Source organism: Calonectris borealis, chromosome 34 (genome assembly GCF_964195595.1).
Source record: "Calonectris borealis chromosome 34, bCalBor7.hap1.2, whole genome shotgun sequence".
In the NCBI taxonomy this organism is placed as follows: domain Eukaryota; kingdom Metazoa; phylum Chordata; class Aves; order Procellariiformes; family Procellariidae; genus Calonectris; species Calonectris borealis.
In genome coordinates this window covers 760,050-772,507 of record NC_134345.1, presented here as the reverse complement: position 1 = coordinate 772,507, position 12,458 = coordinate 760,050, and the positions used below count along the sequence as shown (strand labels likewise).

Here is a 12,458-nt window from a genome sequence, read left to right as displayed (position 1 = left end):
GCACCAATTCCCCCCTGCTCCCCCTTGGCCCCTTCCTGTGCCGACACCCACCCGCCAGCACTAGGCCGAGGTCGCCTGCCGCTGCGTCCCGCTCCTCGGTGAGCCACGAGCCCCTGGGGAGATAGGAACTGTTGGTTGCGCCGGCCGGTACACAAGGAACTGCGTTCTGGCCCTGGTCCCCTGCCACTGACCCCTCCTGCCGGCACGACGCGATCCACTCCCTCATGACGGCATGGAAGGTGGGCAAGTCCAGCGCCGCGCCCGCTGCCTCAGGGTCCAGCATGCGGCGCAGCGCCCGCAGCTGGCCCTCCTCGACGCTCTGCCCTGTCACTGCCTGCAGGTACTCGACCACCTGCTGCGCCAGCACCATCCCTGTGGCACAGGGTGGGGTGTCGGTCTGTGGGGCCACCCCCTCCCTCACCCGCGGCTGGTGACCACGCACAATCCCCCGGAACAGCAGCCGGGGTGGGACTGGGAAAGGGCCGTGCTATGGGGAGGATGTGGGGCGAGGGGGGTTTGGCGTGGAGGCAGCTTTGGGCTGCCTCCCCATCCCTGCGTGGGGGCAGGCCGAGAGTGGGAGGGTTTTTCCGGTGGTGGAGCTGGATTAACCGCAGGGCGAGCCCTCGAAGGCGCCTTGAAGCCATATCCGGGGCTGCGGCCCCCCCTGCACCGGCACCAGCCCCTCGCTACCTGTCTGCTCAGGGTCGCAGGCGGCGAAGGTGCAGTTGAGGACGAACTCCTCCGAGCAGCAGCTTTTGCCCTGGTGTGTGGCCGTGCTGCCCCGGGCTGCTGGGGGGGAACGGGAGAGGTTATGGAGGGACCTGTCCCTTCGCCCCCCCACCTTGTGTTGCCCGCCAGCTGGAGCGGGAGGGCTGCCGACCGGTACCCACTTTGCGACGGGTCCTGTGGGGTCTCTGACTCCACTGCCGGCAGAGCAGCCTCCAGTGGGGGGCCGGCGGCGCCTGGGGTGCGGGGCGAGGGGGCTGGGGGCCCCTCCGCAGCCATCACGCTGGAGATGGGGGGTGCTCGGGGGTCCCCTCTGCCCCGGGGCACGGCCGGGGTCCTGTGGGCAGGGGCGCCGCTGCCCTGAGGGGACAAGAAGTGCCGGGGGCCAGGCCGGGCCAAGCGGGGCAGCGGGCGCGGTGTTGGAGAGAGAACACGGGAGGGCGGCTCTCCTCAGAGCGGGGTGGGCGCGAGAGAGGCGGGGGAAGGGGCGGGGCCGGGCGCGAGCCGTTCCCGTCCAGGGAGGGAGGCGGGGAAAGGGGCGGGGCCGGGCGCGAGCCGTTCCCGCCCAGGGAGGGAGGCGGGACCCGGCACGAACCGTTCCCGCCCAGGGAGGGAGGCGGGGCCAGGCGCGAGCCTTTCCCGCCCAGGGAGGGAGGCGGGGAAAGGTGCGGGGCGGGCCGCGAGGCGTTCCCGCCCAGGGAGGGAGGCGGGGCCAGGCGCGAGGCGTTCCCGCCCAGGGAGGGAGGCGGGGAAAAGGGCGGGGCGGGCCGCGAGCCGTTCCCGCCCAAGGAGGGAGGCGGGGCCAGGCGCGAGGCGTTCCCGCCCAGGGAGGGAGGCGGGGAAAGGGGCGGGACCCGGCGCGAACCGTTCCCGCCCAGGGAGGGAGGCGGGACCCGGCACGAACCGTTCCCGCCCAAGGAGGGAGGTGGGGCCAGGCGCGAGCCTTTCCCGCCCAGGGAGGGAGGCGGGGAAAGGGGCGGGGCGGGCCGCGAGGCGTTCCCGCCCAGGGAGGGAGGCGGGGCCAGGCGCGAGGCGTTCCCGCCCAGGGAGGGAGGCGGGGAAAGGGGCGAGGCGGGCCGCGAGCCGTTCCCGCCCAAGGAGGGAGGCGGGGCCAGGCGCGAGGCGTTCCCGCCCAGGGAGGGAGGCGGGGAAAGGGGCGGGACCCGGCGCGAGGCGTTCCCGCCCAGGGAGGGAGGCGGGGCCGGGCGCGAGGCGTTCCCGCCCAGGGAGGGAGGCGGGGAAAGGGGCGGGACCCGGCGCGAGCCGTTGCCGCCCAGGGAGGGAGGGAGGCGGGGCCGGGCGCGAGGCGTTCCCGCCCAGGGAGGGAGGCGGGGAAAGGGGCGGTACCGGGCGCGAGGCATTCCCGCCCAGGGAGGGAGGCGGGGAAAGGGGCGGGGCGGGCCGCGAGCCGTTCCCGCCCAAGGAGGGAGGCGGGGAAAGGGGCGCGAGGCGTTCCCGCCCAGGGAGGGAGGCGGGGAAAGGGGCGCGAGGCGTTCCCGCCCAGGGAGGGAGGCGGGGAAAGGGGCGGCACCGGGCGCGAGGCGTTCCCGCCCAGGGAGGGAGGCGGGGAAAGGGGCGGCACCCGGCACGAGCCGTTCCCGCCCAAGGAGGGAGGCGGGGCCAGGCGCGAGGCGTTCCCGCCCAGGGAGGGAGGCGGGGAAAGGGGCGGCACCGGGCGCGAGGCGTTCCCGCCCAGGGAGGGAGGCGGGGAAAGGGGCGGCACCCGGCGCGAGCCGTTCCCGCCCAGGGAGGGAGGCGGGGAAAGGGGCGGTACCGGGCGCGAGGCGTTCCCGCCCAGGGAGGGAGGCGGGGAAAGGGGCGGGGCGGGCCGCGAGGCGTTCCCGCCCAAGGAGGGAGGCGGGGCCAGGCGCGAGGCGTTCCTGCCCAGGGAGGGAGGCGGGGAAAGGGGCGGTACCGGGCGCGAGGCGTTCCCGCCCAGGGAGGGAGGCGGGGAAAGGGGCGGCACCGGGCGCGAGGCGTTCCCGCCCAGGGAGGGAGGCGGGGAAAGGGGCGGGACCCGGCGCGAGGCGTTCCCGCCCAGGGAGGGAGGCGGGGCCGGGCGCGAGGCGTTCCCGCCCAGGGAGGGAGGCGGGGAAAGGGGCGGGACCCGGCGCGAGCCGTTGCCGCCCAGGGAGGGAGGGAGGCGGGGCCGGGCGCGAGGCGTTCCCGCCCAGGGAGGGAGGCGGGGAAAGGGGCGGTACCGGGCGCGAGGCATTCCCGCCCAGGGAGGGAGGCGGGGAAAGGGGCGGGGCGGGCCGCGAGCCGTTCCCGCCCAAGGAGGGAGGCGGGGAAAGGGGCGCGAGGCGTTCCCGCCCAGGGAGGGAGGCGGGGAAAGGGGCGCGAGGCGTTCCCGCCCAGGGAGGGAGGCGGGGAAAGGGGCGGCACCGGGCGCGAGGCGTTCCCGCCCAGGGAGGGAGGCGGGGAAAGGGGCGGCACCCGGCACGAGCCGTTCCCGCCCAAGGAGGGAGGCGGGGCCAGGCGCGAGGCGTTCCCGCCCAGGGAGGGAGGCGGGGAAAGGGGCGGCACCGGGCGCGAGGCGTTCCCGCCCAGGGAGGGAGGCGGGGAAAGGGGCGGCACCCGGCGCGAGCCGTTCCCGCCCAGGGAGGGAGGCGGGGAAAGGGGCGGTACCGGGCGCGAGGCGTTCCCGCCCAGGGAGGGAGGCGGGGAAAGGGGCGGGGCGGGCCGCGAGGCGTTCCCGCCCAAGGAGGGAGGCGGGGCCAGGCGCGAGGCGTTCCTGCCCAGGGAGGGAGGCGGGGAAAGGGGCGGTACCGGGCGCGAGGCGTTCCCGCCCAGGGAGGGAGGCGGGGAAAGGGGCGGCACCGGGCGCGAGGCGTTCCCGCCCAGGGAGGGAGGCGGGGAAAGGGGCGGCACCCGGCGCGAGCCGTTCCCGCCCAGGGAGGGAGGCGGGGAAAGGGGCGGTACCGGGCGCGAGGCGTTCCCGCCCAAGGAGGGAGGCGGGGAAAGGGGCGGGGCGGGCCGCGAGCCGTTCCCGCCCAAGGAGGGAGGCGGGGAAAGGGGCGCGAGGCGTTCCCGCCCAGGGAGGGAGGCGGGGAAAGGGGCGCGAGGCGTTCCCGCCCAGGGAGGGAGGCGGGGAAAGGGGCGGCACCGGGCGCGAGGCGTTCCCGCCCAGGGAGGGAGGCGGGGAAAGGGGCGGCACCCGGCGCGAGCCGTTCCCGCCCAGGGAGGGAGGCGGGGAAAGGGGCGGTACCGGGCGCGAGGCGTTCCCGCCCAGGGAGGGAGGCGGGGAAAGGGGCGGGGCGGGCCGCGAGCCGTTCCCGCCCAAGGAGGGAGGCGGGGCCAGGCGCGAGGCGTTCCCGCCCAGGGAGGGAGGCGGGGAAAGGGGCGGTACCGGGCGCGAGGCGTTCCCGCCCAGGGAACGAGGCGGGGAAAGGGGCGGGGCGGGCCGCGAGGCGTTCCCGCCCAAGGAGGGAGGCGGGGCCAGGCGCGAGGCGTTCCCGCCCAGGGAGGGAGGCGGGGAAAGGGGCGGGACCCGGCGCGAGGCGTTCCCGCCCAGGGAGGGAGGCGGGGCCGGGCGCGAGGCGTTCCCGCCCAGGGAGGGAGGCGGGGAAAGGGGCGGGACCCGGCGCGAGTCGTTGCCGCCCAGGGAGGGAGGGAGGCGGGGCCGGGCGCGAGGCGTTCCCGCCCAGGGAGGGAGGCGGGGAAAGGGGCGGTACCGGGCGCGAGCCGTTCCCGCCCAGGGAGGGAGGCGGGGAAAGGGGCGGCACCCGGCACGAGGCGTTCCTGCCCAGGGAGGGAGGCGGGGAAAGGGGCGGGGCGGGCCGCGAGCCGTTCCCGCCCAAGGAGGGAGGCGGGGCCAGGCGCGAGGCGTTCCCGCCCAGGGAGGGAGGCGGGGCCAGGCGCGAGGCGTTCCTGCCCAGGGAGGGAGGCGGGGCCAGGCGCGAGCCTTTCCCGCCCAGGGAGGGAGGTGGAAAGGGGCGGGGCCGGGCGCGAGCCGTTGCCGCCCAGGGAGGGAGGTGGAAAGGGGCGGGGCCGGGCGCGAGCCGTTGCCGCCCCTTGTAAACGGGCGGGGCGAGTGGTGCTCTGTGGAGGTGGGAGAGTTCCCCGTCCCCCGTCCCCCGTCCCCCGTCCCCGCCTCGTGATGCTGTTTCCATCTGGTTTTATTGACCGAGAGCCGAGGGGGAACAGAGATCCGGGAGCCCCGCGGTGCCCCCCCCGGCCCCCCTCAGAGCCCCCGCAGCAGTTTCTCGTAGTCGGTGTCCAGGTTCCTGACGAGGAACATCGACAGCATCAGCAGGCAGAGCTGGCGGACAGGGTAAGACGCTGCCTCATGGCTGTCCAGCTGCCCCCATCCGCCCCACGGGTCCCCCGGCTGCCCCACAGCCCCCCGAACTGCCCCACGGTGACTATCCCACCACCCCAACCCGCCCCATGGCCCCACAGCCCCCGGGCTGTCCCCCAGCTCAGCCCCCCAGCCCCGGGGCAGACCCCCTACCTCCAGCAGGCCGATGCCCAGGCAGACCCCCACGACGGTGACCAGGTTTTCGGCCAGCCAGCCCTGGACGCCCTCAGCGCAGCCCTGCCGGGAGGAGGGTGACAACCGGGGGGGGGCCGCTTGGAGCCCCCAGGCCACGAGGCCCCCCCTCACTCTGCACTCCCCCGGAGCTGCAGCACCCCCCCGATCCCCCCCAGTGCCCTGTGCTGAGCCCCCCGTGCTCACCCTGGGGAAGATGTCCTGGGGCGCGGCCGTGGGGCAGCGGCCGTGGGGCAGTGCCGGGGGGGGCCCGCGGGTGCTGTTGGGTGCCGGTGCCTCGAGGCAGGAGCAGGCAACGGCCCGGTCCCCATCCCCGGGGGGGCCGACGGAGTGGTTCCAGTCCTGGGGTCCGTTCCAGCCGCAGCAACTGAGCTGGGGGCAGGTGGTCAGTGGGGCGGCCGTGGGGTGGCTGTGGGGCTGGGGGGCCCCCTGGGACCTGTGGGGTCTCACCTGCTGCTGGACGGCATCCCAGCTTTCATGGGGGTCCCCGGGCGGCCCCTGGGCCGGGTACCCCTGGATCAGCTCCTGCACGTAGGTGGCCACCTTGGTGGCCAGCTGCAGGGCGGGTGAGTGCAGCACCCCACGGCTGCAACATCACCCCGGTGCCAGCGTCCCCCCACAGCCCTGCCCCACACTGCCGGCACCCCCGGCAGTGCCGCACTCACGGTGACACGCTGTGTGTAGGTGATGACCCCCACCGTGATCTGAGCAGCAAAGAGCAGCAGCAGGATCCCGAAGTACTGGGGGGGGAAAGGTGGGGGTCAGCTGGACCCTCCCCAGCCCCACGGCACCAGGGGAGTGCAGAGGCGCCAGCACGGTCGCCCCGCTCCCCCCTGCTGCCCCACAAGCACAGGATGTGGTGGGACCACGTGGCCACCCCAGGAAGTTGCAGCAGAACCCCCCTGGCTGGGGCCCCTGCCCCCTGGCCTCCCAGCCCCCTGGCCCCCCAGCCTGCCCCCTTCACCACCCCCCGGCCCCCTCGCCAGCCCCCCAGGCTGCCCCCCTCACCAGCAGCAGCATGGCCTTGATCTCCTTGAGGGCGCCCAGGCACCCCAGGAAGCCCAGCAGCATCGTCACGATGCCGACCCCCGAGAAGGCATAGGACCAGACCCGCAGGCTGTACAGCGGTGACCCTGGGGGGGCGTGGGGGTCAGGGGGTGCCCCACGGCTCGGGGGTGCCCCACGGTTCGGGGTGCACCACGGCTCAGGGGTCTCTTACCCAGCACGGCGGCGAAGCTCTGACGGTCGAAGAGGACCCAGAGGCCGAAGGCGAGGAGGAGGCTGCCCAGGGCCTGAGGGGGCCGGGGGGGGGGGCCCGGCCCACGTCAGCGAGAGGGGGTGCCCCAGGGGTGCTCTGGGGCCTGCCTGGCCCCGTGGCTCCCACAGGCCCCAGGAGATCGTTGGCCCCCAATCAGCCCCCCACAAAGCATGGCTGGGCCCCCCAGCCCCGTGTCCCCCCCAAATCCCCCCTGCACCCTCAAGTCCCCCCTGTACCCCAAGTTCCCCCAGCCCCATGTCCCCCCATGCCCCCCCGCACCCAAAGTCCCCTCTGCCCCCCAAGTTCCCCCAGCCCCATGTCCCCCCATGCCCCCCCGCACCCAAAGTCCCCTCTGCACCCCAAGTTCCCCCAGCGCCATGTCCCCCCATGCCCCCCCCGCACCCAAAGTCCCCTCTGCACCCCAAGTTCCCCCAGCCCCATGTCCCCCCATGCCCCCCCGCACCCAAAGTCCCCTCTGCCCCCCAAGTTCCCCCAGCCCCATGTCCCCCCATGCCCCCCCGCACCCAAAGTCCCCTCTGCACCCCAAGTTCCCCCAGCGCCATGTCCCCCCATGCCCCCCCGCACCCAAAGTCCCCTCTGCACCCCAAGTTCCCCCAGCGCCATGTCCCCCCATGCCCCCCCTGCCCCCCCAAGTCCCCCCTGTACCCCATGTCCCCCCAGCCCCGTGTCCCCCCATGCCCCCCCTGCACCCCCAAGTCCCCTCTGCACCCCATGTTGCCCCCCGCACCCGTGTCCCCCCTGCGCCCCCACGACCCCCCACCCCACTCACGAAGAAGAAGAGGTTGAAGAGGAAGAGGAAGCACTTGGCGAAGCTGAGGCAGCTTTTGGGGTTCATGTCTGCACCCGGGGGGAGGCACGGGGTCAGCGCCCACCCGGGGCCCGATCCGACCCCGTCGGGGGGCGAAGCGCTCCCGACCCCCCCAGCTCCCCTGGCCCCCCGGGCACCTGCGGCGGCGTCTCCCGTGGGTGGCCCCGTCCCCGGCTCCGTGGCGGAGCAGGAAGAGCTCGGGGCGGCGGAAGCTCCACGGGGGTGCGTCCCGCGTGGGGCGGGCACCGAGGCCGGGGCGCTCCGCACCCCCGGGACGGGACCCCCATCGGCCGCCCCGGGAAGGTTTAACGACCCCTCGCGACCCCCGCACGCTCACCCCCCCCGGGGGGTCACGCAAGCAGAGATGATGGTGAGGATGGTGATGGTGAAGCTGAGGCACCGGGGAGCCCCCGCCCCAGGTTTTGGGGCCGCCCCCCCGGGGGGCCGGGGGGGCCAGGGGCGACGCCTCTGGGCGGCCCGTCCCATCCCTGCCCGTCCCGGCTGATGCAACCGGCCGTGGCACGCCGGACCCCGGGTGAGTGGGGCTGGGGGGCTGCAGGGCTGGGGGGCTGCAGGGCTGGGGGGGGCTGCAGGGCTGGGGGGGGCTGAAGGGGCTGTGGGACGGGCTGCAGGGCTGGGGGGGGCTGCAGGGCTGGGGGGGGGGCTGAAGGGGCTGTGGGACGGGCTGCAGGGCTGGGGGGGGCTGCAGGGCTGGGGGGGGCTGAAGGGGCTGTGGGACGGGCTGCAGGGCTGGGGGGGGCTGCAGGGCTGGGGGGGGCTGGGAGGGCTGTGGGACGGGCTGCAGGGCTGGGGGGGGCTGCAGGGCTGGGGGGGGCTGAAGGGGCTGTGGGACGGGCTGCAGGGCTGGGGGGGGCTGCAGGGCTGGGGGGGGCTGAAGGGGCTGTGGGACGGGCTGCAGGGCTGGGGGGGGCTGCAGGGCTGGGGGGGGCTGGGAGGGCTGTGGGACGGGCTGCAGGGCTGGGGGGGGCTGCAGGGCTGGGGAGAGCTGCGGGGCTGGGGGGGCTGTGGGACGGGCTGCAGGGCTGTGGGACGGGCTGCAGGGCTGGGGGGGCTGCAGGGCTGCGGGGGGGGCTGCAGGGCTGGGGGCTTCCCCGGGCACCTGGTGCTCCCGTAGCTCGCTCGGGGCCAGCACGTGCGTCGCTGGCCACTCTCGCACGCATGGGCGCGTGTGCACGGCTGCCGCTCGGCCCCGCCGCGCTGCGCCACGCGTGTGCGAGGTCCCGCAGGTCACGGGAGTGCGTGTGCCTGGCGCCAGCGTGACCGCGACGCGTGTGTGCGCCGCAGCCCCCCGCCATGCAGAAGGCCCAGCAGGTGCTGGGGGAGGATGCCGGGCCCCTCCAGGAGGAGCCACCCCCCCGCCCCGCCTGGACCAGTAAAGCCCAGTACATACTGGCCCAGCTGGGCTTCTCCGTGGGGCTGGGCAACGTCTGGCGCTTCCCCTACCTCTGCCACCAGAACGGGGGCGGTGAGTGCTGGGGGGTGCTGGGGGGGTGCTGGGAGTCCTGCCCCCCCTCACCCTCCTGTCCCCCCCCAGGCGCCTTCCTCCTGCTCTACCTGCTGCTCCTCTTCCTCCTGGGCATCCCCCTGCTCTTCCTGGAGCTGGCGGCCGGGCAGTGCCTGCGCCAGGGCAGCGTCGGCGTCTGGAGGAGCATCAGTCCCCGCTTGGCTGGCATTGGGCTGGCCAGCTGCCTGGTACGGGGCCGGGGGGGGTCTCTGGGGGCCAGGGGGGGGAAGCACCGCGGGGGGCTCAGGGCACCCTTGGTGGATGCGCTGTGGGGGGGACTCGCGGTGCTGCTGGGATGCTCGCTGCGGGGGAGGCGGCAGCAGGGGACACTTGCGCGGTGTGGGGGGGTCCCTGGGTACCACCGAGGCTCCCCCCACAGCAGGGTCCTGGCTGACGCGCCCCCCCGCAGGTGTGCGTGTTCGTGGCGCTGTACTACAACGTGATCATTGCCTGGAGCCTCCTCTACCTCGCCCGCTCCTTCCAGCACCCCCTGCCCTGGCAGAGCTGCCCCAGCGCCGGCCCCAACCGCACAGGTGGGGGTCCCCAGGGAGCCCGGGGCGGGGTGGTCTCGGGGCGCCCTGGCCCTGCCATAACCTGCTCTGTCCCCCCCCCAGAGCCCGAGTGCGCCCTGAGCTCGCCCACCACCTACTTCTGGTACCGGCAGACACTGGACGTCACCCCCGAGATGGGGGTCGGGGGGGGGCTGCAGCCGGCCCTGGTGGGAGGGCTCCTGGGGGCCTGGGCCCTGGTGGGGGCCTCCCTGCTCAAGGGCATCAAGTCCTCGGGAAAGGTGGGTGATGTGGCCCCGCGTTGCTGGGGGGCTGCTGGAGCCAGGGGGCCGCAGAACCGGGGGGGCTGCGTGCTGCCGGGGGGGTGCTGGAGGTTGGGGAGGGTCTCGTGCTGGAGACCAGTGGCGCTGGGGGGCTGCCTGGCTCCAAGGGCTGGGAGGGGGGCTCTGGGGCGCGTGGCGGGGGGGGGCAGGCAGCACTGGGGGGCGTGTGGCACTGGAGGGGTGGAGGATTTGGGGTGCCGGTGGCCCCGTGGGTCGGGTAGAGCTGGGGGGCCCCGGTGTCCCCAGTGGTTCGGGGGTCCTGGTGGCCCTGTGGGTGACGGGGGTCCCCGCAGGTGCTGTACGTCAGCACCCTCTTCCCCTACCTCGTCCTCTTCTGCCTCCTGGTCCGGGGGCTGCTGCTTGAGGGGGCCCCCGAGGGCGTCCGGATCATGTTCACCCCCAAGGTGAGACCCACCCCAGGGACCCCCAGCCCCCCCCCGGATCGGCCCCGCTCGCCCCGAGCCCGCCGTGTCCCCGTCTGTCCCCGCAGGTGTCGGCGTGGGGCACGGGCCAGGCCTGGCGGCAGGCGGCCACGCAGGTCTTCTTCGCGCTGGGGCTGGGCTTCGGCAGCGTCATCGCCTACGCCAGCTACGGCGCGCGCCGCAGCAACTGCCACCGCGACGCCGTGCTGGTGGCCGGCCTCAACGCCCTCACCTCCCTCCTGGCCACCCTCGTCGTCTTCGCCGTCCTGGGCGCCCGCGCCACCCGCCGCACGCGGCACTGCCTCCGCAGGTGGGGGGTGCCCCGTGGTTGGGGTCCCCGCACGGAGGTGGGGTCCCACGCACGGGTGCCACACCCGGCGCGGGACCCCCCCGTGTCCCTGCGGCAATGTCGGTGTCCCCCTCGTCTTGTGTCCCCCCCCAGGAACGCGGAGCTGGTGTCGCAGGCGCTGGCGGTGGGGGGACTGCCCGAGACCGCCCGGCCCCCCGGGAACCTCACGGCCCTGCCGGCCCCCCAGTACAGCGCCTGGCTGCGGGGGCTGCCCCCGGCCCTGCGGGACGCCCTGGGCGTCACCGACTGCCGCCTGGAGGAGGAGATGAACAAGGTGACCCTGGGGTCCCCCAAACTGTCCCCCCTCCCCAAACCTCTCCCACATCCCCCTCCAGCTGGTGGCACAGCTGGGACCAGGGGCCTCCCCCGCGGAAGGGCGAGGGGTCCCCCGAGTCCGTCCCACCCCACACCCTGGGCGATGCCAGTCGAGGGGTCCCCCTGCACCACCCCACATCCCAAAACCAGGGTGAGGGTCCTGACCCTTGCTCTCCTCGCCTCAGGGCGTGGAGGGCCCGGGCCTGGCCTTCATCGTCTTCACGGAGACGCTGACGCTGCTGCCGGTGGCGCCGCTCTGGTCGTCCCTCTTCTTCCTCACGCTGCTAGGGCTGGGGCTGGGCACCATGTTGGGCACCGCCCAGGCCGTCCTCACGCCTCTGCTCGACGCCTTCCCCGTCCTGCGCCGCCGCCGTGCTCTGCTCACCGGTATGGCTGGGGGGGGACAACAGACGGGAGGGGGGGCAGGGATGGGGGGGAGCCCCCCCAAACCGCTGCTCTGCCCCTCCAGTGCTGTGCTGTGCCGGGGGCTTTGTGCTGGGGCTGCCTTTCGCCCAGCGCTCCGGCAGCTACTTGGTGGCCGCCTTCGATGACTACGTGGCCACGCTGCCACTGCTGGCCGTGGCCGCCTGTGAGGCCGTGGCCGTGGCCTGGGTCTACGGGGCCGAGAGGTGAGGGGGGGGAATCCCCTGACCCGCAGCCATGACCCCCCCCAAAACTGCCCCGTGGCCCCCCTGACCTGCCCGCCCCGTCCCCCAGGTTCCTGGCTGCTGTGTGGGAGGTGACAGGCCACCGGCCGTGGCGGCTCTACGGGCCCCTGTGGCGCTTTGGCAGCCCTGGGGCCATGGTGGCCCTGCTGGGGGCCAGCCTGGGACAGCTGGCCCTGCGCCCCCCCACCTACCAGGCCTGGGACAGCGCCACGGTGAGACCCCAAGCCGCAACCCCCCCCACCTGCTGGCACCCCGACCCATGGCCGGGACCCCCGTCCCCCAAGACCTCCCCTGCCCTCCGGGGCAGCCCCCAGCTCCCCTGACCCTCCTCCCCGCAGGCAACGTCGTGGCGGCGGCCGTACCCGCCCTGGGCCCTGGCCCTCACCCTGGGGCTGATGGTGGTGGCGGTGCTGCCCATCCCTCTCGTCGCCCTGCACCGGGCCGTAGGGCCGCCCCGGGACCCCCCGGGGCCGCGGGACCAGCGGGCGGAGGAGCCGGAGGAGGAGGGGGAGAGTGCGGCCGACCCGGCCGCCCCCGCCGCCCCCCGGGCCCCCCGGGCCCTGCCTCGCTGCCCGGACGAGCAGGAAGGCGCCCCATTGGAGGACGGCGAGGAGCTCTGCTTCCCGATTGGCCACACTGCCTGAGGCGGGAGAGGCGCCCATTGGCGGCGCGTGGGGGGGTGGGCGAAGAGGCGGAGGGGGGCGCTTCCTGCCCCGCCCCCCGTTGCCATGGGGACACTCGGCGGCCATGTTGAAGCGGGGCAATAAAGGACCTGGAGGAGGGGGAGCGGAGCCGAGTCCTGAGGGGCGGGGCGAGGGGCGGGGCGAGGGCGGAGCTGGACCCCACCCACGCCGCTGCCTGTTTTAGAACGGCGGTGGAGGGGACTGCGGTACGTCACCCTCGTGCCTGTCACGTGGTGTCGCCTGGCGGGCGCTGTCGCGTGACTTTTCCCTGTCCCCCTCCACGTGACCGGGGCGCGGTCAGCAGCCGCTCACCCCCCCCCCCACCCCGCGCGGCTGGTGTCACGTGACGCCGGTGCCCC

The 12,458-nt window shown here is 75.4% G+C and overlaps 2 protein-coding genes across 8 annotated transcripts; one reads left to right on the top strand and one right to left on the bottom strand.

Moving 5' to 3' along the window:
• Nucleotides 1–4,828: 4,828 nt before the first annotated feature.
• Nucleotides 4,829–11,003, bottom strand: LOC142074321 (leukocyte antigen CD37-like). Of its 6 annotated transcripts, none has more exons than XM_075134916.1 (9): nucleotides 10,914–11,003; nucleotides 7,267–7,334; nucleotides 6,438–6,510; nucleotides 6,227–6,351; nucleotides 5,884–5,958; nucleotides 5,669–5,773; nucleotides 5,405–5,590; nucleotides 5,180–5,263; nucleotides 4,829–4,987 (listed from the first exon to the last, which is right to left on the bottom strand). In XM_075134916.1, the coding sequence occupies exons 2-9, from the start codon at nucleotides 7,330–7,332 to the stop codon at nucleotides 4,910–4,912; spliced, it is 792 nt and encodes a 263-aa protein (XP_074991017.1). In that variant the 5' UTR covers nucleotides 7,333–7,334; nucleotides 10,914–11,003; the 3' UTR covers nucleotides 4,829–4,909. The 6 variants fall into 6 exon arrangements, with proteins under 6 accessions (XP_074991017.1, XP_074991014.1, XP_074991013.1 ...); XM_075134913.1 differs by having other exon boundaries at nucleotides 4,829–4,952; XM_075134912.1 differs by lacking the exon at nucleotides 10,914–11,003 and adding an exon at nucleotides 8,881–8,933 and having other exon boundaries at nucleotides 4,829–4,952.
• LOC142074319 (sodium-dependent neutral amino acid transporter B(0)AT2-like) lies at nucleotides 7,697–12,267 on the top strand. Of its 2 annotated transcripts, XM_075134906.1 has the most exons (12): nucleotides 7,697–7,840; nucleotides 8,611–8,791; nucleotides 8,861–9,018; nucleotides 9,240–9,363; nucleotides 9,445–9,620; nucleotides 9,956–10,066; nucleotides 10,153–10,394; nucleotides 10,527–10,707; nucleotides 10,934–11,135; nucleotides 11,218–11,377; nucleotides 11,466–11,628; nucleotides 11,755–12,267. In XM_075134906.1, exons 2-12 carry the CDS (start codon nucleotides 8,620–8,622, stop codon nucleotides 12,058–12,060), a joined length of 1,995 nt encoding a protein of 664 aa, XP_074991007.1. In that variant the 5' UTR covers nucleotides 7,697–7,840; nucleotides 8,611–8,619; the 3' UTR covers nucleotides 12,061–12,267. The 2 variants fall into 2 exon arrangements, with proteins under 2 accessions (XP_074991007.1, XP_074991006.1); XM_075134905.1 differs by lacking the exon at nucleotides 7,697–7,840 and having other exon boundaries at nucleotides 8,437–8,791; nucleotides 9,240–9,620; nucleotides 10,153–10,707.
• Nucleotides 12,268–12,458: the final 191 nt, after the last annotated feature.